The 21138-nt window shown below is 43.8% G+C and overlaps 9 protein-coding genes and 1 pseudogene across 10 annotated transcripts; 4 read left to right on the forward strand and 6 right to left on the reverse strand.

Moving 5' to 3' along the window:
- Positions 1 to 6: 6 nt before the first annotated feature.
- On the reverse strand, positions 7 to 337 carry LOC148271106 (histone H2B-like; the record flags this gene model as incomplete). Its single annotated transcript, XM_088241822.1, has 1 exon — positions 7 to 337. A coding segment is annotated over exon 1 (288 nt), but the record flags the coding sequence as incomplete, so codon positions are not given.
- Positions 338 to 607: 270 nt separating this feature from the next.
- On the forward strand, positions 608 to 1112 carry LOC148271107 (histone H2A-like; annotated as a pseudogene). The gene has a single exon (XR_015825198.1). The product of XR_015825198.1 is annotated as a histone H2A-like (transcript).
- A 528-nt stretch (positions 1113 to 1640) lies between these two features.
- Positions 1641 to 2565, reverse strand: LOC148271108 (histone H3). The gene has a single exon (XM_088241814.1). It carries the CDS (start codon positions 2289 to 2291, stop codon positions 1881 to 1883), a length of 411 nt encoding a protein of 136 aa, XP_088097940.1. The 5' UTR covers positions 2292 to 2565; the 3' UTR covers positions 1641 to 1880.
- A 276-nt stretch (positions 2566 to 2841) lies between these two features.
- LOC148271109 (histone H4-like) lies at positions 2842 to 3295 on the forward strand. Its single transcript, XM_088241815.1, is given in 2 exon segments — positions 2842 to 2871; positions 2873 to 3295. Coding segments are annotated over 2 exon segments (312 nt in total). The 3' UTR covers positions 3155 to 3295.
- A 306-nt stretch (positions 3296 to 3601) lies between these two features.
- On the reverse strand, positions 3602 to 4659 carry LOC148271110 (uncharacterized). Its single transcript, XM_088241823.1, has one exon. The coding sequence runs from the start codon at positions 4599 to 4601 to the stop codon at positions 3903 to 3905; it is 699 nt and encodes a 232-aa protein (XP_088097949.1). The 5' UTR covers positions 4602 to 4659; the 3' UTR covers positions 3602 to 3902.
- Positions 4660 to 12847: 8188 nt separating this feature from the next.
- LOC148271111 (histone H2B) lies at positions 12848 to 13612 on the reverse strand. Its single transcript, XM_088241819.1, has one exon. The coding sequence runs from the start codon at positions 13477 to 13479 to the stop codon at positions 13105 to 13107; it is 375 nt and encodes a 124-aa protein (XP_088097945.1). The 5' UTR covers positions 13480 to 13612; the 3' UTR covers positions 12848 to 13104.
- A 69-nt stretch (positions 13613 to 13681) lies between these two features.
- Positions 13682 to 14267, forward strand: LOC148271112 (histone H2A). Its single transcript, XM_088241818.1, has one exon. It carries the CDS (start codon positions 13793 to 13795, stop codon positions 14165 to 14167), a length of 375 nt encoding a protein of 124 aa, XP_088097944.1. The 5' UTR covers positions 13682 to 13792; the 3' UTR covers positions 14168 to 14267.
- Positions 14268 to 14348: 81 nt separating this feature from the next.
- LOC148271113 (histone H3) lies at positions 14349 to 15661 on the reverse strand. The gene has a single exon (XM_088241817.1). It carries the CDS (start codon positions 15477 to 15479, stop codon positions 15069 to 15071), a length of 411 nt encoding a protein of 136 aa, XP_088097943.1. The 5' UTR covers positions 15480 to 15661; the 3' UTR covers positions 14349 to 15068.
- Positions 15662 to 15856: 195 nt separating this feature from the next.
- LOC148271114 (histone H4) lies at positions 15857 to 16518 on the forward strand. The gene has a single exon (XM_088241821.1). It carries the CDS (start codon positions 16030 to 16032, stop codon positions 16339 to 16341), a length of 312 nt encoding a protein of 103 aa, XP_088097947.1. The 5' UTR covers positions 15857 to 16029; the 3' UTR covers positions 16342 to 16518.
- A 262-nt stretch (positions 16519 to 16780) lies between these two features.
- LOC148271115 (uncharacterized) lies at positions 16781 to 17854 on the reverse strand. Its single transcript, XM_088241816.1, has one exon. The coding sequence runs from the start codon at positions 17787 to 17789 to the stop codon at positions 17097 to 17099; it is 693 nt and encodes a 230-aa protein (XP_088097942.1). The 5' UTR covers positions 17790 to 17854; the 3' UTR covers positions 16781 to 17096.
- Between the last annotated feature and the right edge of the window lie 3284 nt (positions 17855 to 21138).

Here is a 21138-nt window from a genome sequence, read left to right on the forward strand (position 1 = left end):
TCTGACGGCCGTCTGGATCTCCCTGCTGGTGATGGTGGATCTCTTGTTGTAGTGGGCGAGACGCGACGCCTCGGCGGCGATGCGCTCGAAGATGTCGTTGACGAAGCTGTTCATGATGCTCATGGCCTTGCTGGAGATACCGGTGTCGGGGTGCACCTGTTTCAGCACTTTGTAGATGTAGATTGCGTAGCTCTCCTTCCTCCTGCGCTTGGACTTCTTCTTGTCCCCCTTGGATATGTTCTTCTGGGCCTTGCCAGACTTCTTGGCTGCCTTTCCACTGGTCTTGGGCGGCATTGTCGATTTTTTTCTCCGAGCTTAGCTGAGGCGGCGATACGGCGGAGCGAGCGGTAGCTTATAGCTGATCATTTTTCGACGACCCCATTTTGTCACTTCGGTCGGCGCGTTCCGCAAGGCCGGTCCTATCCCCACTCCCCACTCCGTCGGCGGCGACGCGCCAATGCGGTGAGGGGGACCGACTGCGGCGCGCGCACAGTGGACAGCGTAAATAAGCCCCTCTTAGAATTTTGAACCACAAACACCGCCAGCCACTCGCACGCGCTTCTCGCCCGTGCAGCTCGTATATTTTTAAAGACAAACCCAGTTCGCCATGTCCGGTCGCGGAAAGGGAGGAAAGGTCAAGGAAAGGCAAAGTCGCGCTCCAACCGCGCGGGGCTCCAGTTCCCCGTCGGCCGTATCCACAGGCTTCTCAGGAAGGGCAACTACGCCGAGAGGGTGGGAGCCGGCGCGCCCGTCTACCTCGCCGCCGTGATGGAGTACCTGGCCGCTGAGGTGCTCGAGTTGGCCGGCAACGCCGCCAGGGACAACAAGAAGACCAGGATCATTCCCAGGCATCTGCAGCTGGCCATCCGCAACGACGAGGAGCTTAACAAACTGCTCTCGGGCGTGACCATCGCCCAGGGAGGTGTACTGCCCAACATCCAGGCGGTGCTCCTGCCCAAGAAGACAGAGAAGAAGGCTTAAGTCGTGCACTCCGTCACCACGTATCACGATAACCGCCACCGATTGCCTGATTGCCTGCCGACGAAATGAAATTATAAATAAAGGTCCTTTTCAGGGCCGCCACATTGCGATGCGTTTGTCCCGGCCGTTAGGTGTATTTTATTATTATTATTATTATTATTATTTATATTATTTCTTTAAAAAAAAACATCTATAATATTATATATTTGAATGTTTATTTTTATAAAGTAATTGATATGTATTGTAAATACTTTACCGTACATTTTATTTCAGTTTTTTTTTTTTGTTATTATTTTACCGTGTTAATAAATTCCTATTTTATATAGGTAGGTAGGTAGGTAGATAGATAGATAGATGGATACATAGATACATACATAATCCATAGTAAAAAAATAACATAATATGTGTAAATAGAAGGCTGTTTTTTCAAAATAAAGGAACACCCATGTAAATATCTATTTTACAATGTTGATTGTAAGAAATTGCAAATGGCAATAAGTCCGCCATTTAACTGTGTATACATTTTAGTACGTATGGCGTTCTATATTACGGTTAATAAAGATTTATTATTAATATTAACGATTAACGGGGGGGAAAAAAAACGTGTCATATTCTCAATAATGTTTAACATGACTTCTAAAATTATATAACTTCTCTTAACGTTTTTCCTTTTATATTTTTTTTTATGTAAAAATACAAAAAAATAATAATAAAAAATAAAATTAATCCCGGCAGCGAATAAAAGTTGAAACGATCAATTAATCATGTACATGTGGCGGTCCTGAAAAGGACCATTTTAGAGACGCATCGTGCTGCAGCCAAGTTCGAAGACAATGATAATACAACATTCATTATAAAATCATCATCCGTTGCTGTTGGGTGGGGGGCGGCGGTGATGTTTAAGCGCGCTCGCCGCGGATACGCCTGGCCAGCTGGATGTCCTTGGGCATGATGGTGACGCGCTTGGCGTGGATGGCGCACAGGTTCGTGTCCTCGAACAGGCCGACCAGGTAGGCCTCGCTGGCCTCCTGAAGGGCCATAACGGCGGAGCTCTGGAAACGGAGGTCCGTCTTGAAGTCCTGGGCGATCTCGCGCACCAGGCGCTGGAAGGGCAGCTTGCGGATGAGGAGCTCGGTGCTCTTCTGGTAGCGACGGATCTCACGGAGAGCCACCGTGCCGGGCCTGTAGCGATGGGGCTTCTTCACGCCTCCGGTGGCGGGGGCGCTCTTGCGCGCCGCCTTGGTGGCCAGCTGCTTCCTGGGCGCCTTCCCTCCGGTGGACTTGCGAGCCGTCTGCTTGGTACGTGCCATTTTATTTGATTTTTTCCGTTTCAAACTATCCGGGCGGAGTAGGTTTATACGAATGCGCTCACTTTTTGAAGATGGCTCCTATTTATCGAAGTTATACGTTTCGCCGTGGAGGGGGACAGGACGGCGCCGATTGGACAATTCAAAAAGACCGCGCGGCATCCGTCCGCTTCCCCCCTTTCCGTCCGTTCCGTTTGTTCCCGTTCGTTTGACTGTTTGAATAGAGAATCGCGAGATGGCTAACTATTTTATGATTAAATGAATAAAATAAATTATCGATAATATAATAAACATATAAATAAATAATAATAATACTAAGTAAAAGGCTGGCTGACTGACAATTTACACGGCGGTTGACGGACTGTCCACGTAGCGTGTTCGTGTGCGTGCGCGTCGTGACTCGGCAGGGGAGACGCAGGCGTCTACGAAGAGCTTAAATAGAGCGTCCGTAAAAATTTCAGCACACTCACTCACAGTTCACTGTCCGGCACGGTCGCACGCCGTGCTCTCGAGTTTTGTTTTTGAGAATATTTGAAGAAAACCACTTGCGAGAATGACCGGTCGCGGAAAGGGAGGAAAAGGCTCTGGGAAAAGGAGGCGCCAAGCGTCACAGGAAGGTTCTGCGTGATAACATCCAGGGTATCACGAAGCCCGCCATTCGCCGTCTGGCTCGTCGCGGCGGAGTCAAGCGCATATCCGGCCTGATCTACGAGGAGACACGCGGGGTGCTGAAGGTGTTCCTTGAGAACGTTATCAGAGACGCTGTCACCTACACCGAGCACGCTAAGAGGAAGACTGTCACCGCCATGGACGTCGTCTACGCCCTCAAGCGCCAGGGCCGCACCCTGTACGGTTTCGGAGGTTAAAAAAGAAAATGTCTTCAACTCGCCTGCCCGTTTCCGACAACCATCCACACGATTAAAAAACGGCCCTTGTCAGGGCCAACAATCGCCTCGTCGGTCAGTCAGTCGGTCCCGTTCTGTTAGCCGGCCGTGCATCTGAAAAATAATAATAATATGATAGAAATGCTTTTGAAAAAGAAATACATAATAATAATAATAATAATAATTATCAAATGATTATTTAATTTATAATATTAAAAAAAAAAAATAATAATATACGAGATTGATGAAGTAAAATATTAATAACTCAATACTCGTCGGTTTCGTACCGTCACAAGTTGGATTATAAACTTATTCTCTCTTCTGATGATGAGATATTTTTTTTTTTTTTTTGCATTAAAATGTGAATAAAAATAATATGTCATATATTATAAAAGAAAAGTCTCACAACTTTCAAGTGAAATATTATTTACCAAATTGTCTATGTTTACTTATATTCTCATTAAAAAAAAATAAATAATAATAAATACCCATCATGACATAAATAATATTATTATGTAGGTATTCTATTACTTTTAAATTTAATAAAATAAATGCACGAAGCTGGCTGGCTAGCTAACCGACGATTCGACATAGAGAGCGCATATGGTAGCCCTGACAAGGGCTTTTTAACTCCTCAAAATTACGGTGTCCATCAACCCCCGCCGTCTTCCGATTCGGGAAGGGGATAAGAATAATAATAGTCGTAGACTCGCCGGCGTCGTCGTCGTTGTCACCGCCTACTTCTTCGGGGCGGCCTTTTCGCCGCGGGCTTGGCTTTCGGGGCGGCCGCCTTCTTTGGCTTGGGCGCCTTCGGCTTCTTGGTGGGAGGCTTGGCGGTCTTCTTGGCCTTGGTCGGGCTCTTGGCCTTGGCGGGCGCGGCTTTCTTCGCGGCGGCCTTCTTTGCGGGCGAGGCGGCGGCCTTCTTGGCCTTGGCCGGAGCGGCCGCCTTCTTGGCGGGCTTCTTCTTCGAGGCGGCCGAGGAGGAGGCGGACTTGTCGGCGGCCGGCTTCCTCTCCTTCGCGGGGGTGGAGCGCTTCTTGGACGCGGCCGCGGCGGGCTTCTTCTTCTTGGCACCTCCGGCGGACGCCTTCGCCTTGCTAGCTTCCAGCTTGAAGGATCCGGATGCTCCCTTCCCCTTGGTCTGGACGAGGGCGCCGGACTCGACGGCCCCCTTGAGGTACTTCTTGATGAAGGGGGCGAGCTTGTCGGCGTCGACCTTGTAGTTGGCGGAGATGTACTTCTTGATCGCCTGCAGGGAGGAGCCGCCGCGCTCCTTGAGCTCCTTTATCGCGTTGTTCACCATCTCGGAGGTCTTGGGGTGAGAGGGCTTCGCCTTCGGTTTTTTGGAGGCGGCGGCCGAAGCCTTCGCCTTCTTGGCCGGAGTCGCCGGGAGGGGGGACGCTGCCGCTGGCGCTGCTGTGTCTGCCATCTTCTGCTGTAGATATTCTCTGCCGATAATCACACGAAAAAAGCGAGTGTGGCAAAAAGTCACCGTTTGATGGCGCCCTAATTTTTTTTTTTTTTTTTTTTTTTTTTTTTTTTTTTTTTTTTTTTTTCTTGAGCACTTCACTAACACTGACACTTTTCCCGCCTGAGGGGCCACAGATTCTACACTGGTGTACCTGCGCTGTGCGCATTGCCACCATTTCGGCACTGAATTTAATTATTTCAAACTGACACTTAACTTTAAAAACTTGAAACTTTTCGCAGGGAAAACTAGTAACAAAAACCCTGCTCGAACTGGTTGGGATAAAAAGATTACTTCGCGAATTTAAGTATTTCACACTCTTCACTTTTCACTTCACTGTACATATACACTGCACTGGCACTCGTCACTTTCACTGCACTTATATTTCACACATAACTGCACTCATATTTCACACTACACTGCACTTGTTCACTTCACTTTCACTGTCTAATTATTTTATGCAAAATTCGAATCACTGTTCTTGACCGCGCGTTTAAATATTTCATTACATATTTAATGGGCGGGAGTAGGGATTTGGATACATTCCTATATCTATATACATATTAGTCTTATGTGTATGTTTTCAATCGTTATACATTTTTCGCGTTTTTAAATATTTCATTTTCTTATGTTACTTATGTCTAGGTATATTTTATCTTAATTTAATTTATTTCAATCGTTGTACATTACCGCGATTTTAAGTATTTTATTTATTTAATTCTACGAGGGGATACGTCGGAGAAGGTGATGGTATCTTTGGTCGCATTTTTATCGCGTTTTTGTCTCGCCGAGTTTTCAGGGTGGGTGTGTGTGATTCTCTGCCATTATGTAATGTTTGGGCAGTCTATATTTATATGTAAAAACTAGTGAGTCTAAGTTATAATCTCCTAGTTGATTTATTTTTGGGTTTTTATGGTCTTTTATATTATCATAGAAATTTTTAGTTTGGTTTATCGCGTATTCTTTGAGGGTGGGGATTTTTTGATTTTCGTGGAGTTTTTTAATACTTTGTTGTTTACGTGTATTATACGCTATTTTTATGCACTTATTTTGATTAACTTGGAGCCTTTCAAATTGAGTTGTACGTAGGCTGCCCCAAACCGGGAAGGCATATGTAAGTATGGGACGAATCAGCGTGTTGTATATAAGCATTTTCACACGAGTGCTCATAGGATTCCTTCTGTTAAGAAGTGCACTTATGGCGCTCGTTGCGTTGTTTGCTTTGCGTTTTGTTTTTGTCACATGGGGATTCCATGTGAGTTTCGAGTGTAGATTCAGCCCGAGATACTTGACTTCTTTTACCCACTGTATAGTGCTATTTCCTATTGTGAGGTTGTTTGCCGGCGCTCTTTTTCTGCGAGAGAACATTATGGCTTCTGTCTTAGTCTCGTTGAGTTTGAGTCTCCACCCGCGGTAGTACTCCGCGAGTTCGGACGCCCCTGTTTGTAGGTATTTTGTCGCCATTTCTGGTGACAAAGAGGTCGCGTATAGTGCCATGTCGTCTGCATAAATTGCTTTCTCGCATCTTCCAAGCGCCGGAATGTCGTGTGTGTATATGTTGAAGAGGTGTGGGCCTAGGATGCTTCCTTGCGGAACACCTTTCGGTATGTCTCTCGGTGTGGATGTGCTGTTTTTGTATGCCACTTTGAATGAGCGGTCTGTGAGATAAGATTTTATAATTTTTGTGAGATATATGGGTGTGTTTGTGTTGTGTAATTTATGGACTAGTCCATCTATCCATACGGTATCGAAGGCCTTTTCTAGGTCGAAAAGGGCCATCGCTGTGGCTCGGTTTTTATTGAGTTGCCAGGATAGATGTTCGACTAGTCGTGTCAGCTGGTGTGTGGTTGAGTGGTGGGCTCGGAAACCAAATTGCTCGTCGGGCAGAGTCTCGTTACTTTTATGGTGTGTGAGAAGTCGAGTGGTGATTACTTTTTCTAGGAGTTTACTGAGAGTATTCAGTAAACTTATTGGTCTGTAATTGGTGGGTATTTTGTGGTCCTTGCCCGGTTTGGCGAACGGAAGTACAGTCGGTTGTTTCCACTCTAGTGGGAAATAGCCTTGCAGTAGGCACGCGTTAAATATTTTAGATATTTCTATTCTGGCTCTGATCGGTAGGTGTTTTAGAATTATGTTATGAATTTTATCCGGTCCAGGTGCCGTGTTTGTTTTTAGTCTTTTTAGGTTTATAGCTATCTCTCCGGGAGTGCACAGCTTAATTCCATCTATGGGAATTTGCTCCACTTGTTCTATTTCCGTAAGGCTGAAGTTAACTAAGCGATCCTTCTCAGGATCGCTTAGGCCGTCCGTGGCGGTGTATGCCTTTTCGAAAGCATCCGCAAGCGCGTCTGCTTTGGCGGCGTCTGACGTGGCTAGGGTTTGTCCTATCGTCAGTGGAGGGATGTTAATGCCTCTTCTTTTGAGGGCTTTTGCTATTTTCCATACGGATTGATCGCCCGGTCTGAGCGAGGAAACCTTTTTCTCCCAGAGAGAGCTTTTTAATATTTTTATTTCTGCTTTTATTTTTCGTACTAAAATATTATATTCTTTTTTATATGATTTATTTTTGGTGCTTTGATACATTTTTCGTAACTTATTTTTATCCGCGATTATTGAAGTTATTTGTGGCGTAAGTTTTATTATATTTGGCGTAATTATTTTTATGGGGATGCATTCGTCGCGTGCCACTTGAATGTAATGTGTTAAATGGTTTATCGCGTCGTCTATTTCTTGTTTATTATTATATGTATTTGGAGCCAAGTAAATGCCGTCGTTGATACTTCTTTTAAATTTCTCCCAGTCGGCTTCCCCGTACAGCACCTGTTCCCTGGTGATGTTTCTCGTCTCGCCGCCCACGGTGAATATCACCGGTAAGTGGTCCGACGACAACTCATCAAGAGTTTCCATCTGTGACATGTACGGGACGTTCCGAACTAGCGCGATATCCAACGTGGACGGATACTTGGCTCTATGTATGTGTACGGTAGGCCGGTCCGGGTACGAAATATTGTAGTCCCTCCTCTCCATATGTCTGTATAGTGCGTTTCCGTTTGCGTTTGTCATGTGATTGTTCCAGTATTGGTGTTTAGCGTTAAAGTCGCCGGCTATTATGACCGAGGGCCCCAACGCTAGTAGTCTGTCTATGTCTCGTATTCCGTTGTGTAGTAGTGCATTCCCCTTGCTAACGTACGTGGATACGATAACAGTGGGTTTGCCGTCTATGTCCGTCTGTATGGCGGTTGCTTCCGTTACGTTAAGTTTCGGCGTGGCGAGGAGGGTGTGCGGGATGGATTCTCGGATGAGAATTGCTGTTCCGCCCCCCCTCCTCCCCTCGCGATCGTTTCGGTATAGTTCGTATCCGGGCAGCCTGATATATTGTTGTGGGGTTAAATGTGTCTCAGTTATTAGAATGATTTTCATACCCGTCTGCTCGGCGAGATGCAGCAGTTCTTCTGTCTTGCTTGTGATGCCGCGCGCGTTCCACAAGAGTATTCCGGTGTCGCGGGGATGCTGCTCATCCATCGAGAAGCGGGGAGAGGAGTTCCATCAGAACCATCACCTTTTCCCACTTATCCGCGCAGATGGCGCCCTAATCGCGCGAAATTCTGTACTCGAAAATAATTTGTACCGTGTCGCAGTCGGGCTACGCGCGCTTGTCGATTTTGCCGATGAAAAGTGTTGTCATTTATGCTTAGGCGGTCGGACAAAAGGCGTCGCGGGGGCGCAGCCCCGAGGCTGGGACCCTCCGGAATGAGGGGATCCTCCGCGCGGGAGGTCTCGCCGTCGTCGCGCGGCGTCGCCGGGGGCCCGGGCCCCGGGCGCGCGGAGGTGCGGACATTCGGAGGCGCAAATGCGCGAGGGCGGCAGCGTTGGGCGGCGGAAAAGCGGGCGCGAATCCGTCTCCCCGGCAAGTTGGGGCTCCGGGGGGGCACCGACCTCTCGGGGGAGAGCCCGGGCCGCAGTCCGAGGCGGCGGTGGGCGACAGGGGCGGCCGCGGCCCCCGGCACCGGGGCCCCGAAGTGGCCGATCGTAACACACACAAGCGCGCGCTAGCGGACCTACAGATATAACTTCCGAGTTCGAGAGGCGGGCGCGGAGAGAGATCGAGCTGGTCCGGCCCGGCTGCCGATGGAGACGATGTAAAAGGAATAAGACATGTAGGTGATGATATAAGCATTTAAATAAAAGTAAATATGTATTTATGTAAACAAAATATATATTATACAATTATATGTATAATTATTATAATATTATGTTGTATGTATATTTTTTTTGTTACGTTTTTCTTAGTGGCAATCTGTAATTTTATTATGGGAACAATTCCATTTGAGAAAAATGTAATTAAAATGAAAAAAAAAAAAAAAATCAGAGACACAGATGGGGGGGAGGAAGGGAGAGAAAGAAGAAAGATGAAAGAAGAAAGAAAAGAGAAGAGAAGAGAATAAAAAAAAAAAAAAAAAAAAAAAAAAAAAAGTCCACAACGAACGTAAAGGAATGCAATGTGACGCGACGCGACGTGACGTAACGTAACGTAACGTAGCGCAACGTAACGTGACGTGACGCAACGCAGGGCAACGCGTCGTCCGGTGAAATTTTTCAGGCTGCGGTTTCTGTCGGTCTCAGATTTTGTTCAGTCGTGGATGATGTCGATTCAAAAGCTAATTTCGACGGCCCTTCAAATTGAAATGAATTATAAAAGTTTGACTGAGCTTTTGAAAGTTTAAGCTCAGTTCCCAAAATGAAAAAGAGGTTTTTAAACTTCCGAAAAGGAAATATAGAAGCTCAAAATAAGACAAAGATTTTTAAACTTCCGAATTAGAAATACAGAAGCTCTATAACGTAACGTACACATAGCATAGAATATTATGCAATACGATACTTCCAGCGCGGCGGAACTATCGTAAAGCAAAAATTATCTAGGGCGATAATTGCACGGGAAACATTCAAATTTAAATTTATATTATGCACTCTATTATATATCAAAGCCATGACCAACGCGCTCGCATAAAAGTTGAATCCGAGAAAGACGTGTAAATTTTTATCTACGTTAAATATAAAATAATGTTTTATCTTAAGGAATTAATCTAGCGAATATGGGCACTGAGCATAGCACAGTAGTACACAGTATTTGTACGGGAATGGCTGGCTATTATGAAGGGTGTGTATAAAACGGTATAATATTCCCAATGAATCATCTGAAAAGGAAGTTCATTATTGACACCACGTACAGAAAACAAAACAAGGCAACGGGAAACAAAAAACAAACGCTACATAATACAACAAGCACATCAACGCCACAATAAGTACATTATTTATGTGACCCCTTGTTTATTTTTTTAATATAATATAGAATAGTAAAATTAAAACCTATGTAAACACAAAAGTAGTCATATCATAAATCATCAGCAAAAATAAAAAAACAATTATGAAATATTTTACACAATCATGAGTAACTAGCGCCATCTGTTATAAATGAGAAAATAATATAAGCAACGATTGCCCGATGGCCGGCTGAACATTATCCCGTTCAACAGATGGCACCTTTCATAATCGTGGAGGGACACGGACGACGGTCGGTCTGTATGCCTGTAACTGGCCTACGGTCAAATGATTTGCTATGTGGGTAAATTCATAATCCATCTACGGATATATCTGCATATTTATTCATAACCTGTCAACGTAGTATCCGAACACTTCCGCGTTGTTATTTTCACATATAAATTATAGATAGATATATAAAACATAAGTGCATGGACAACATACAATTCAAGAAAAACAGTATATTACATATTTGAATTGAACAATTTGTTGAGAAATTGTAAATTTGCTTTCGCTTCGCGCGAAAAAAACAAAAATGATATTTTTATTACATAAGTACATATTTTCTTTGAACGTTTATTATTTTTATTTTCTTTTATTTAGGAAACATACAGTACAGTTACAAAGTTTAATATTTTACACAATTAGACTTAATTCTAATGGACCAGTGAATTTTCCATATTATAAAGCAATTATATGTAAGGTTAATGTTATGAAAGTATAAAAAAGAGAAGGAAAAAGAAAAATATAAATGAAAGTTGTTTAAAAATGAAAATTTAAGTGAAAAAAAAAGATATTTTAAAGTTTGTAGTTTGTAGTGAGTATTTACAAATGGAAATAGTAATTAAAAATTGAAATAAAGAATGAAAAACACGCTCAGATGTAAAAATAAATTAAAATAGTAATAACATTTTTTAAAAAAAGGAAAAACATAAATATACACATATTTATTTTAAGGGATTCAAAGAAACGATGAGAAGAATCCTTAAGTGAAATATAAGACAGTAAATGTTGGTCAATTTAAAAAACATCTTCAAAATTAAACTCACATTATAGTAAGAGCAGCAATATATTGATTTTATTTACATATATAATATAAGTAATTAAAAGTAGTTTAAAAGTATAAAAACATGCCAATGCAGCAGAGAAAAAAAAAGAAAAAATAAAGAAGGAATAACAAGTATTGCAAGTAATCTTTAAAATTTGAAAAAGCAATATAAGTAGAAGATTTTAAACCAAGAGAAGTCGATAAAATTTCATTAAAGCGATTTTAGTAGTAACACAAATTTCAAATGAGAAATTTGATTTATAATAATAATATATTAATTAGGCAACTACTTATATTGCAAGTAAATGAATGAATAACAATAAATATAATATGTCACCGCACATAGTAGGTAAATAATAATTATTCTTCTTCTTCTTAGTTTTCATAAAAAGGTATGTAATAACATGTAGGTATTAACTAATTACCTGACAGTTAATATTGTTTTTGTAATTATCGAAATCAAAGTCAAGTGGACTGCCGCATTAGAAAAAGAGAGAAAAATAGTATATTAATAAAATTCAGTAGGTAATATAATGAACCGGAGAAGGATTTATAGTCATATTATAATAAAATATAATATATTACAGTAGGTACTTACGCCTACCCCCGCCCCCGATTGTCCTGCTGGCCGGCTGGTTCCGCCACCTCCGCCGCGCTCCCCGCGCTGCACTAATTTGAGATGATCCTGTGTTTTAAATGGATATTTATTATTATCCTATTCGAATTTCCAATCAGTCACCTTCGGACCTCGGTGCACGGAATCTCGGGGTAGGTCGGCCGGCCGGCCGGCCGCCCGCCCTGTCGCGGAAAATATTAACGCGGGTTGGTCGGTGTCAAAACGAAAAAAAGTACTCGCCGAATTCGCCACTGCTTGCTTTTCATTATTTCATTCCCGGTACCCGCCTAAATAGGCATTTACCTACCCGATGATTGGTGCAATAATAATTAGTGAAGTGTAGTGTGTGTACCGGTATTTAATCAATATTAATTGTCGTCGTGTTACATTTCAACCCGTATTGTTTATTAATTTGTCAGATTGAAATGATGATGACTTTGAATCTTCTTCCGCACGCGTACATGGTATGTCTCTCGTGTATTATTACAAAAAATATATAATATATCAACGCCGTACTGTGTAATTAATATATATTTATGTCGCTCATATTATATTGTTCAATGAATACGAATATTGTAAATAAAACAACGATTACGCTGGGCCATTATTGTCGATAGTTAGTGCGTAAAAACGACGCATTATCGCCATCTGTGGATGTAAATAAAAAATAAACGCAGGCTCCGTTGGCGTATTTTCATTATGGTATTTTTTATAATATTCAAAGTCGATTTATGATAGCATACATTTTCATTAGCATCGCAAATAAATAGCGCCGTAAATAAATAGCATAAGGAATAAAAACAAACGTAATAATAATATTTAGTTTCTTAAATACGGTTCGATTAAATTTTACCATAGATAGGCACGGCACATTTTATCAAAATGTACATTTCACAGTCGATAGTTTATGTGAGTGCTTCAAAAATATAAAAAAAAAAAAAAAAAAAAAAATTTCAGGCACTTCCCTGAACGAACAAATTCTCGATGTATTTACACAACTTCAAAAATGTATAATTATAATTATTACAATGATGACTATGAAAAAAAAATCTCTTTTTTCTTTTTTTTAGTGACGACGCGACGCGACGCGACGCGATGGCCGCAGACTGACTGACGTGACTCTCTCGCGCCGGGTGAGTGTAATCTTATTAGAAATAAACATATATAAAATCTATCTACCTATCTATCTATCACAAGTGCATTTAATATATTTATAATATGTGTAGTATTATTTTATCATAATATATAAAATACACCACCGGGACAAAGGCGTACCTGCGTAATATTCAATATAAAAAAGTAAGGCAATCAATCTCAATCGGTTTGTTTGCGTATACATAAAATAAAAAAATACATCGTAACAATGCAATCGTGTCATAATCTGGCGGTCCTGATAAGGACCTTTGTTTGTCGTCTATGCTGTTATTGTTCTTGCGCGATAGAGTGCGCAGATGATGGTCGTGTGTGGCGGCTGTGACTTCTCACTTGGAGCTGGTGTACTTGGTGACGGCCTTGGTGCCTTCGCTGACGGCGTGCTTGGCCAGCTCTCCGGGCAGCAGGAGCCTGACGGCCGTCTGGATCTCCCTGCTGGTGATGGTGGATCTCTTGTTGTAGTGGGCGAGACGCGACGCCTCGGCGGCGATGCGCTCGAAGATGTCGTTGACGAAGCTGTTCATGATGCTCATGGCCTTGCTGGAGATACCGGTGTCGGGGTGCACCTGTTTCAGCACTTTGTAGATGTAGATTGCGTAGCTCTCCTTCCTCCTGCGCTTGGACTTCTTCTTGTCCCCCTTGGATATGTTCTTCTGGGCCTTGCCAGACTTCTTGGCTGCCTTTCCACTGGTCTTGGGCGGCATTGTCGATTTTTTTCTCCGAGCTTAGCTGAGGCGGCGATACGGCGGAGCGAGCGGTAGCTTATAGCTGATCATTTTTCGACGACCCCATTTTGTCACTTCGGTCGGCGCGTTCCGCAAGGCCGGTCCTATCCCCACTCCCCACTCCGTCGGCGGCGACGCGCCAATGCGGTGAGGGGGACCGACTGCGGCGCGCGCACAGTGGACAGCGTAAATAAGCCCCTCTTAGAATTTTGAACCACAAACACCGCCAGCCACTCGCACGCGCTTCTCGCCCGTGCAGCTCGTATATTTTTAAAGACAAACCCAGTTCGCCATGTCCGGTCGCGGAAAGGGAGGAAAGGTCAAGGGAAAGGCAAAGTCGCGCTCCAACCGCGCGGGGCTCCAGTTCCCCGTCGGCCGTATCCACAGGCTTCTCAGGAAGGGCAACTACGCCGAGAGGGTGGGAGCCGGCGCGCCCGTCTACCTCGCCGCCGTGATGGAGTACCTGGCCGCTGAGGTGCTCGAGTTGGCCGGCAACGCCGCCAGGGACAACAAGAAGACCAGGATCATTCCCAGGCATCTGCAGCTGGCCATCCGCAACGACGAGGAGCTTAACAAACTGCTCTCGGGCGTGACCATCGCCCAGGGAGGTGTACTGCCCAACATCCAGGCGGTGCTCCTGCCCAAGAAGACAGAGAAGAAGGCTTAAGTCGTGCACTCCGTCACCACGTATCACGATAACCGCCACCGATTGCCTGATTGCCTGCCGACGAAATGAAATTATAAATAAAGGTCCTTTTCAGGGCCGCCACATTGCGATGCGTTTGTCCCGGCCGTTAGGTGTATTTTATTATTATTATTATTATTATTATTTATATTATTTCTTTTAAAAAAAAACATCTATAATATTATATATTTGAATGTTTATTTTTATAAAGTAATTGATATGTATTGTAAATACTTTACCGTACATTTTATTTCAGTTTTTTTTTTTTGTTATTATTTTACCGTGTTAATAAATTCCTATTTTATATAGGTAGGTAGGTAGGTAGATAGATAGATAGATGGATACATAGATACATACATAATCCATAGTAAAAAAATAACATAATATGTGTAAATAGAAGGCTGTTTTTTCAAAATAAAGGAACACCCATGTAAATATCTATTTTACAATGTTGATTGTAAGAAATTGCAAATGGCAATAAGTCCGCCATTTAACTGTGTATACATTTTAGTACGTATGGCGTTCTATATTACGGTTAATAAAGATTTATTATTAATATTAACGATTAACGGGGGGGAAAAAAAACGTGTCATATTCTCAATAATGTTTAACATGACTTCTTAAAATTATATAACTTCTCTTAACGTTTTTCCTTTTATATTTTTTTTTATGTAAAAATACAAAAAAATAATAATAAAAAATAAAATTAATCCCGGCAGCGAATAAAAGTTGAAACGATCAATTAATCATGTACATGTGGCGGTCCTGAAAAGGACCATTTTAGAGACGCATCGTGCTGCAGCCAAGTTCGAAGACAATGATAATACAACATTCATTATAAAATCATCATCCGTTGCTGTTGGGTGGGGGGCGGCGGTGATGTTTAAGCGCGCTCGCCGCGGATACGCCTGGCCAGCTGGATGTCCTTGGGCATGATGGTGACGCGCTTGGCGTGGATGGCGCACAGGTTCGTGTCCTCGAACAGGCCGACCAGGTAGGCCTCGCTGGCCTCCTGAAGGGCCATAACGGCGGAGCTCTGGAAACGGAGGTCCGTCTTGAAGTCCTGGGCGATCTCGCGCACCAGGCGCTGGAAGGGCAGCTTGCGGATGAGGAGCTCGGTGCTCTTCTGGTAGCGACGGATCTCACGGAGAGCCACCGTGCCGGGCCTGTAGCGATGGGGCTTCTTCACGCCTCCGGTGGCGGGGGCGCTCTTGCGCGCCGCCTTGGTGGCCAGCTGCTTCCTGGGCGCCTTCCCTCCGGTGGACTTGCGAGCCGTCTGCTTGGTACGTGCCATTTTATTTGATTTTTTCCGTTTCAAACTATCCGGGCGGAGTAGGTTTATACGAATGCGCTCACTTTTTGAAGATGGCTCCTATTTATCGAAGTTATACGTTTCGCCGTGGAGGGGGACAGGACGGCGCCGATTGGACAATTCAAAAAGACCGCGCGGCATCCGTCCGCTTCCCCCCTTTCCGTCCGTTCCGTTTGTTCCCGTTCGTTTGACTGTTTGAATAGAGAATCGCGAGATGGCTAACTATTTTATGATTAAATGAATAAAATAAATTATCGATAATATAATAAACATATAAATAAATAATAATAATACTAAGTAAAAGGCTGGCTGACTGACAATTTACACGGCGGTTGACGGACTGTCCACGTAGCGTGTTCGTGTGCGTGCGCGTCGTGACTCGGCAGGGGAGACGCAGGCGTCTACGAAGAGCTTAAATAGAGCGTCCGTAAAAATTTCAGCACACTCACTCACAGTTCACTGTCCGGCACGGTCGCACGCCGTGCTCTCGAGTTTTGTTTTTGAGAATATTTGAAGAAAACCACTTGCGAGAATGACCGGTCGCGGAAAGGGAGGAAAAGGCCTGGGAAAAGGAGGCGCCAAGCGTCACAGGAAGGTTCTGCGTGATAACATCCAGGGTATCACGAAGCCCGCCATTCGCCGTCTGGCTCGTCGCGGCGGAGTCAAGCGCATATCCGGCCTGATCTACGAGGAGACACGCGGGGTGCTGAAGGTGTTCCTTGAGAACGTTATCAGAGACGCTGTCACCTACACCGAGCACGCTAAGAGGAAGACTGTCACCGCCATGGACGTCGTCTACGCCCTCAAGCGCCAGGGCCGCACCCTGTACGGTTTCGGAGGTTAAAAAAGAAAATGTCTTCAACTCGCCTGCCCGTTTCCGACAACCATCCACACGATTAAAAAACGGCCCTTGTCAGGGCCAACAATCGCCTCGTCGGTCAGTCAGTCGGTCCCGTTCTGTTAGCCGGCCGTGCATCTGAAAAATAATAATAATATGATAGAAATGCTTTTGAAAAAGAAATACATAATAATAATAATAATAATAATTATCAAATGATTATTTAATTTATAATATTAAAAAAAAAAAATAATAATATACGAGATTGATGAAGTAAAATATTAATAACTCAATACTCGTCGGTTTCGTACCGTCACAAGTTGGATTATAAACTTATTCTCTCTTCTGATGATGAGATATTTTTTTTTTTTTTTTGCATTAAAATGTGAATAAAAATAATATGTCATATATTATAAAAGAAAAGTCTCACAACTTTCAAGTGAAATATTATTTACCAAATTGTCTATGTTTACTTATATTCTCATTAAAAAAAAATAAATAATAATAAATACCCATCATGACATAAATAATATTATTATGTAGGTATTCTATTACTTTTAAATTTAATAAAATAAATGCACGAAGCTGGCTGGCTAGCTAACCGACGATTCGACATAGAGAGCGCATATGGTAGCCCTGACAAGGGCTTTTTAACTCCTCAAAATTACGGTGTCCATCAACCCCCGCCGTCTTCCGATTCGGGAAGGGGATAAGAATAATAATAGTCGTAGACTCGCCGGCGTCGTCGTCGTTGTCACCGCCTACTTCTTCGGGGCGGCCTTTTTCGCCGCGGGCTTGGCTTTCGGGGCGGCCGCCTTCTTTGGCTTGGGCGCCTTCGGCTTCTTGGTGGGAGGCTTGGCGGTCTTCTTGGCCTTGGTCGGGCTCTTGGCCTTGGCGGGCGCGGCTTTCTTCGCGGCGGCCTTCTTTGCGGGCGAGGCGGCGGCCTTCTTGGCCTTGGCCGGAGCGGCCGCCTTCTTGGCGGGCTTCTTCTTCGAGGCGGCCGAGGAGGAGGCGGACTTGTCGGCGGCCGGCTTCCTCTCCTTCGCGGGGGTGGAGCGCTTCTTGGACGCGGCCGCGGCGGGCTTCTTCTTCTTGGCACCTCCGGCGGACGCCTTCGCCTTGCTAGCTTCCAGCTTGAAGGATCCGGATGCTCCCTTCCCCTTGGTCTGGACGAGGGCGCCGGACTCGACGGCCCCCTTGAGGTACTTCTTGATGAAGGGGGCGAGCTTGTCGGCGTCGACCTTGTAGTTGGCGGAGATGTACTTCTTGATCGCCTGCAGGGAGGAGCCGCCGCGCTCCTTGAGCTCCTTTATCGCGTTGTTCACCATCTCGGAGGTCTTGGGGTGAGAGGGCTTCGCCTTCGGTTTTTTGGAGGCGGCGGCCGAAGCCTTCGCCTTCTTGGCCGGAGTCGCCGGGAGGGGGGACGCTGCCGCTGGCGCTGCTGTGTCTGCCATCTTCTGCTGTAGATATTCTCTGCCGATAATCACACGAAAAAAGCGAGTGTGGCAAAAAGTCACCGTTTGATGGCGCCCTAATTTTTTTTTTTTTTTTTTTTTTTTTTTTTTTTCTTGAGCACTTCACTAACACTGACACTTTTCCCGCCTGAGGGGCCACAGATTCTACACTGGTGTACCTGCGCTGTGCGCATTGCCACCATTTCGGCACTGAATTTAATTATTTCAAACTGACACTTAACTTTAAAAACTTGAAACTTTTCGCAGGGAAAACTAGTAACAAAAACCCTGCTCGAACTGGTTGGGATAAAAAGATTACTTCGCGAATTTAAGTATTTCACACTCTTCACTTTTCACTTCACTGTACATATACACTGCACTGGCACTCGTCACTTTCACTGCACTTATATTTCACACATAACTGCACTCATATTTCACACTACACTGCACTTGTTCACTTCACTTTCACTGTCTAATTATTTTATGCAAAATTCGAATCACTGTTCTTGACCGCGCGTTTAAATATTTCATTACATATTTAATGGGCGGGAGTAGGGATTTGGATACATTCCTATATCTATATACATATTAGTCTTATGTGTATGTTTTCAATCGTTATACATTTTTCGCGTTTTTAAATATTTCATTTTCTTATGTTACTTATGTCTAGGTATATTTTATCTTAATTTAATTTATTTCAATCGTTGTACATTACCGCGATTTTAAGTATTTTATTTATTTAATTCTACGAGGGGATACGTCGGAGAAGGTGATGGTATCTTTGGTCGCATTTTTATCGCGTTTTTGTCTCGCCGAGTTTTCAGGGTGGGTGTGTGTGATTCTCTGCCATTATGTAATGTTTGGGCAGTCTATATTTATATGTAAAAACTAGTGAGTCTAAGTTATAATCTCCTAGTTGATTTATTTTTGGGTTTTTATGGTCTTTTATATTATCATAGAAATTTTTAGTTTGGTTTATCGCGTATTCTTTGAGGGTGGGGATTTTTTGATTTTCGTGGAGTTTTTTAATACTTTGTTGTTTACGTGTATTATACGCTATTTTTATGCACTTATTTTGATTAACTTGGAGCCTTTCAATTTGAGTTGTACGTAGGCTGCCCCAAACCGGGAAGGCATATGTAAGTATGGGACGAATCAGCGTGTTGTATATAAGCATTTTCACACGAGTGCTCATAGGATTCCTTCTGTTAAGAAGTGCACTTATGGCGCTCGTTGCGTTGTTTGCTTTGCGTTTTGTTTTTGTCACATGGGGATTCCATGTGAGTTTCGAGTGTAGATTCAGCCCGAGATACTTGACTTCTTTTACCCACTGTATAGTGCTATTTCCTATTGTGAGGTTGTTTGCCGGCGCTCTTTTTCTGCGAGAGAACATTATGGCTTCTGTCTTAGTCTCGTTGAGTTTGAGTCTCCACCCGCGGTAGTACTCCGCGAGTTCGGACGCCCCTGTTTGTAGGTATTTTGTCGCCATTTCTGGTGACAAAGAGGTCGCGTATAGTGCCATGTCGTCTGCATAAATTGCTTTCTCGCATCTTCCAAGCGCCGGAATGTCGTGTGTGTATATGTTGAAGAGGTGTGGGCCTAGGATGCTTCCTTGCGGAACACCTTTCGGTATGTCTCTCGGTGTGGATGTGCTGTTTTTGTATGCCACTTTGAATGAGCGGTCTGTGAGATAAGATTTTATAATTTTTGTGAGATATATGGGTGTGTTTGTGTTGTGTAATTTATGGACTAGTCCATCTATCCATACGGTATCGAAGGCCTTTTCTAGGTCGAAAAGGGCCATCGCTGTGGCTCGGTTTTTATTGAGTTGCCAGGATAGATGTTCGACTAGTCGTGTCAGCTGGTGTGTGGTTGAGTGGTGGGCTCGGAAACCAAATTGCTCGTCGGGCAGAGTCTCGTTACTTTTATGGTGTGTGAGAAGTCGAGTGGTGATTACTTTTTCTAGGAGTTTACTGAGAGTATTCAGTAAACTTATTGGTCTGTAATTGGTGGGTATTTTGTGGTCCTTGCCCGGTTTGGCGAACGGAAGTACAGTCGGTTGTTTCCACTCTAGTGGGAAATAGCCTTGCAGTAGGCACGCGTTAAATATTTTAGATATTTCTATTCTGGCTCTGATCGGTAGGTGTTTTAGAATTATGTTATGAATTTTATCCGGTCCAGGTGCCGTGTTTGTTTTTAGTCTTTTTAGGTTTATAGCTATCTCTCCGGGAGTGCACAGCTTAATTCCATCTATGGGAATTTGCTCCACTTGTTCTATTTCCGTAAGGCTGAAGTTAACTAAGCGATCCTTCTCAGGATCGCTTAGGCCGTCCGTGGCGGTGTATGCCTTTTCGAAAGCATCCGCAAGCGCGTCTGCTTTGGCGGCGTCTGACGTGGCTAGGGTTTGTCCTATCGTCAGTGGAGGGATGTTAATGCCTCTTCTTTTGAGGGCTTTTGCTATTTTCCATACGGATTGATCGCCCGGTCTGAGCGAGGAAACCTTTTTCTCCCAGAGAGAGCTTTTTAATATTTTTATTTCTGCTTTTATTTTTCGTACTAAAATATTATATTCTTTTTTATATGATTTATTTTTGGTGCTTTGATACATTTTTCGTAACTTATTTTTATCCGCGATTATTGAAGTTATTTGTGGCGTAAGTTTTATTATATTTGGCGTAATTATTTTTATGGGGATGCATTCGTCGCGTGCCACTTGAATGTAATGTGTTAAATGGTTTATCGCGTCGTCTATTTCTTGTTTATTATTATATGTATTTGGAGCCAAGTAAATGCCGTCGTTGATACTTCTTTTAAATTTCTCCCAGTCGGCTTCCCCGTACAGCACCTGTTCCCTGGTGATGTTTCTCGTCTCGCCGCCCACGGTGAATATCACCGGTAAGTGGTCCGACGACAACTCATCAAGAGTTTCCATCTGTGACATGTACGGGACGTTCCGAACTAGCGCGATATCCAACGTGGACGGATACTTGGCTCTATGTATGTGTACGGTAGGCCGGTCCGGGTACGAAATATTGTAGTCCCTCCTCTCCATATGTCTGTATAGTGCGTTTCCGTTTGCGTTTGTCATGTGATTGTTCCAGTATTGGTGTTTAGCGTTAAAGTCGCCGGCTATTATGACCGAGGGCCCCAACGCTAGTAGTCTGTCTATGTCTCGTATTCCGTTGTGTAGTAGTGCATTCCCCTTGCTAACGTACGTGGATACGATAACAGTGGGTTTGCCGTCTATGTCCGTCTGTATGGCGGTCGCTTCCGTTACGTTAAGTTTCGGCGTGGCGAGGAGGGTGTGCGGGATGGATTCTCGGATGAGAATTGCTGTTCCGCCCCCCCA

Source organism: Micrasema longulum, unplaced genomic scaffold, assembly GCF_059751315.1.
Source record: "Micrasema longulum isolate JH-2025_06_02 unplaced genomic scaffold, ASM5975131v1 h1tg003093l, whole genome shotgun sequence".
NCBI classification, from domain to species: Eukaryota; Metazoa; Arthropoda; class Insecta; order Trichoptera; family Brachycentridae; genus Micrasema; species Micrasema longulum.